General features: G+C 41.7%; 1 protein-coding gene across 1 annotated transcript in view; it reads left to right on the forward strand.

The window, feature by feature from the left end:
- The window catches only part of LOC103257585 (peripheral plasma membrane protein CASK-like), a 141,812-nt gene extending 138,930 nt beyond the window's left edge, over positions 1-2,882 (forward strand). The window contains exon 3 of the mRNA XM_021711008.1: positions 2,549-2,882. Within this exon, the coding sequence (XP_021566683.1) occupies positions 2,549-2,658 (110 nt within the window). The 3' untranslated portion in view covers positions 2,659-2,882. The remainder of the gene's footprint in view (positions 1-2,548) is intronic.
- Positions 2,883-3,892: the final 1,010 nt, after the last annotated feature.

Genomic DNA, 3,892 nt, shown 5'->3' on the forward strand with positions numbered 1-3,892 from the left:
CCCTCCCTACTTTTTCTTTCCTTCCACGTCACTGTCTTCTTTAATTCTGTTATTCCGGGGTAAAGGGATTGGTTTTACTTCTGTTTGTTCAATCTCCTATTCTTTACGTATGCCCTCTTACTTTGTTGAATTCTGGAGTTGCACTGTAGGTTGGAGGTGGTCCTTTTTGCAGTTTTGAGATTTACTTAAGGGGAGAGCTGTGATTCAAAATCTGTCTGCAGGTCCTGGTTTTCGCTGACAGGTGTGTGGATAATATGGAACCCACTTCCCACTGCCCTGGAATCTGTCTGTGCAGTGGGGCTGTAGGTTTACTCCCTGAAATAAAATGTGGTTAGCAGAGGGGAGAGAATGGAGCAGATAGTGGGTTGAAGAGGGGAGTGGAGAGATAGAGGAGTAAGGGGGGAAACAAACGAGTGTGCCAACAAATAGAGAGAGAGGCCTATACTGAAACAGATAAAAACAATAGACCACAGCTACAGACGAACCAACTTTCATACAAAAAATAAAAATAAAACATATAGTGATGCTAACATACAAGCTAACCAACCACCTTGTTAGTGTGCTGTTCCTCTATACAAAGATATGGTTTACAGAGAGAAGAAAAGGAAAAGGAAAAAAGAAAAAAGGGAACAATACAGTAGGAATAGAATTAAGTCATTACACTAATAGAATCAATGAAGCACACTCTGAGACATTTCGTTTAAGTTCAGTGTCCTTTCAGGTCTGATTTCTAGTTTTCTTTTCAAGCTGGTAAATCAGTTTGCAGTTAGGGTCAGTTGCCCCTGATCTGCTGTGAAGGACAGTTCAGATTACCCTCCGTTCAGCACTTTGGTCTATGTCTTTATCAAGCTCGTTTCTCCCGTTTCGGTGTTGTTACCTTGAATCGCCAGCAGGTGGTGCTATCTCAGCTGCTCATCCCAGAGGGGGTGGGGCCGGACAGGAACAAGATGGCTGCCTGCCTCAGGGCAGGCAACAGGAGCCTTACAGCGGGCGGGCAGGACAGTCTCTGCAGCAGGAGAGGTGGCAGTGATCCCAGCAGATCTTCCCTGAAGGGGTTTGATGTGGATCGCCTCCGGCCGGGTGGTGTGACGTACTACGGCTGTCATGGAGGCTGCGGCAGCAGCAGCGGCAACGGCGGGGGGGGGGCCTGCGGCGGCGGCACCATTTGCACGGCAGTGACTCTCCAGTCCGTTGCGATGTCCCAGCGGTGGCAACGGCCGAGCTCCGTATGAAGAGCAGGCTGCGATATTGGGGTCCACAGCCCCCCAGGGCGAGAGTCAGAGACCCACTGAAGATCTCCTTTGCAGAGGGCTTCAGAGACCGGGTTGCCTGGTCGCCATCTTGCCGCTTCTCCCTCCCTTCCACTTTCAAGTATTAAAATGTCACATTGTATAGTAGTTATCAGCAAATAGGTAAAGCCACAGCACTATTAGCACTGGAAGGCTTTAATTATTCTTTTCCGTGTAGACATGGCAAGTGATGCCCATGCTCAAAATATCTTAGGATGATGATCATGATGATGATATTATTAAAATTTTGTTTTCTGGCCGGGCGCAGTGGCTCAAGCCTGTAATCCCAGCACTTTGGAAGACCGAGGCGAGAGGATTGCCTGAGCCCAGGGGTTCGAGATCAGCCTGGGCAACTTGGTGAGACCTTGTCTCTACAATATATATATTTTAAAAATTAGCCAGGCATGGTAGTGCATGCCTGTAGTTCCAGCTATTTGGAAGGCTGAGGCGGAAGGATCACCTGAGCCCAGCAGATCGATGCTGAGGTGGCCGTGAGTGTGCCACTGAACTCCAGCCTGGGCAGCAGAGTGAGACTCTAACTCAAAAAAAAAATATTTTTTGTTTTCCACTTGTATTGTAGAGCTTACACAGTAGTCTTACCTACATTATTTGAATTTGTTCCCTAAAGTAACACTGTGAGATAATCGAGTTCTGAATTCTCTAATTACATTACATTACATTTTATAGCTGATGTAAAAAAAATTCTGACTTTGACTCTGGAAGTAGTGCCTTTTCGGTTTAAACCATACTACTTTTTGTTCCCTATTCCATATAACTTACCTGGTATGTCTATAAATACTAGATTTTAGACTAAAGATTAGACAACATTTATCTTATTTAGAGGGAACTAAGGAAAAGATTTAAAAATCAAAACAGTAAATTGATTTACTTATTAGCAGATCAAGGAAGAGTTATAAATTTGGGGACTGAGACTTGATTACCAAAATTGGGGAAAGTATTTATTTGTGTACTTATTTATTTTACTTTTGAGGAAAATATTTGTACTAAGAAGTGTAAACATGTCTTATTTATAAGATCTGACTCTATACTGAATATATATTTAAACTGATAAAAGTATGAAAAGTTAAATTTTCAAGGATTTTAAAGGGTAAATAGTTAAACTTAATTTAAATGGGGGATTTCATCTCTCTAGTTAGAGAAGTCTTCATGTTACCATAGATCATGTCCATTCATTCATCATTCACTCTAATTGTCCTTTGTTCCTACCTAATGAAGTATGCTATGTGTTTGTTTTGCAGACCTAAAGCGGGAAGCCAGTATCTGTCATATGCTGAAGCATCCACACATTGTAGAGTTATTGGAGACATATAGCTCAGATGGAATGCTTTACATGGTTTTCGAATTGTGAGTATGCATTTTATTTCTTAAGGGGTAAAATTTTAAGCAATATTGGTTTTGGATAATGCTAACACTTTTCTCTTGAAATTTAACAATAGTTGTGAATTCATCTGTTTAGAAAGACCTAAAGTCATAAGAAAAAAAGATTATCTTGAGGTTTACAGTGGCAAAGGAAGCAAAAACTGGGCATATTCAGTTACCCTCACACTTTCAGCACACTTCAGAGAAGAGCCTCCAACAGGAAATAGAGTTCAGAAGGATAGGAGGAGGCCCCAAAATATAAAATTCTGACCATGTAGAAGTCTTAGTGAAGGATAAGAGTTGAGGCCTCCATGTAGCAAGTCTCTCTGGCAGCTATAAAAGTAATGACAGACTTCATTTCCCCTTTTGATACAATCACTGTATGCCTTATAAAGGCAATTCTATAGCTCATGCTTTATCTTGATTTCAATAAGCCACTTGATATGTTTATCCCAGAATTTTTGTCAATAAGATAGAGAAATGTGAGCTAAAGTTTGTACACCTGGGTTGTTCATACCTGGTTGGATGATTGTGTCCAAAGAGACTGTATAAAACTTTATAGAACAGCATCCTGCAGGACTTTGTCTTTGATCCTGTTGTGTTCAAAATTATAATCAGTGACTTGGATTGGGGGAAACAAAGGAAGGTATGCTTGCTAAGTATTCAAAAGATACCAAGGTTAGAGGGTGTGTTTGTTATCTACTGCTTCATAACAAAATACCCTAAAACTTAATAGCTCAAAAAACGCACATTTATTATCTTACATTCTGTACATCAGGAATGTGAGTTCAACTTTGCCAGGACCTCTGAATCTGTGTCTTTTACAAGGTGGTAATTAAGATGTTGGCCAGGGTTGAAGTCATCTTAAGGCCCCACTGGAGGATGAATCTGCTTCCAAGCTCACTCATGTGGTTGTTGACAGCCTTCAGTTCCTCACAGGCTATTGAACTAAGGGTCTCAGTTCCTTATGAACTGTTGGCCTCCCTTGGTTCCTTGTCAGGTAGCCCTCTCCAAAGAGCAGCTTACAACATGACAGCTGGCTTCATCAGAGCAACCAAGCAAGAGGGCAAAAAAGACCGTGAGTAAGACAGAAGTCACTGTCCTGTAACCTAATCTCAAAACTTACATGTCATCACTTCTGCCATATTCTGTTAGTTAGAAACAAGTCACTTGATCAAGTCCACACATGAGGGGAAGAGATTACACTAGGGCCTGAATACCAG

Source organism: Carlito syrichta, unplaced genomic scaffold (genome assembly GCF_000164805.1).
Source record: "Carlito syrichta isolate Samal-C Ts95f unplaced genomic scaffold, Tarsius_syrichta-2.0.1 Scaffold301810, whole genome shotgun sequence".
In the NCBI taxonomy this organism is placed as follows: Eukaryota; Metazoa; Chordata; class Mammalia; order Primates; family Tarsiidae; genus Carlito; species Carlito syrichta.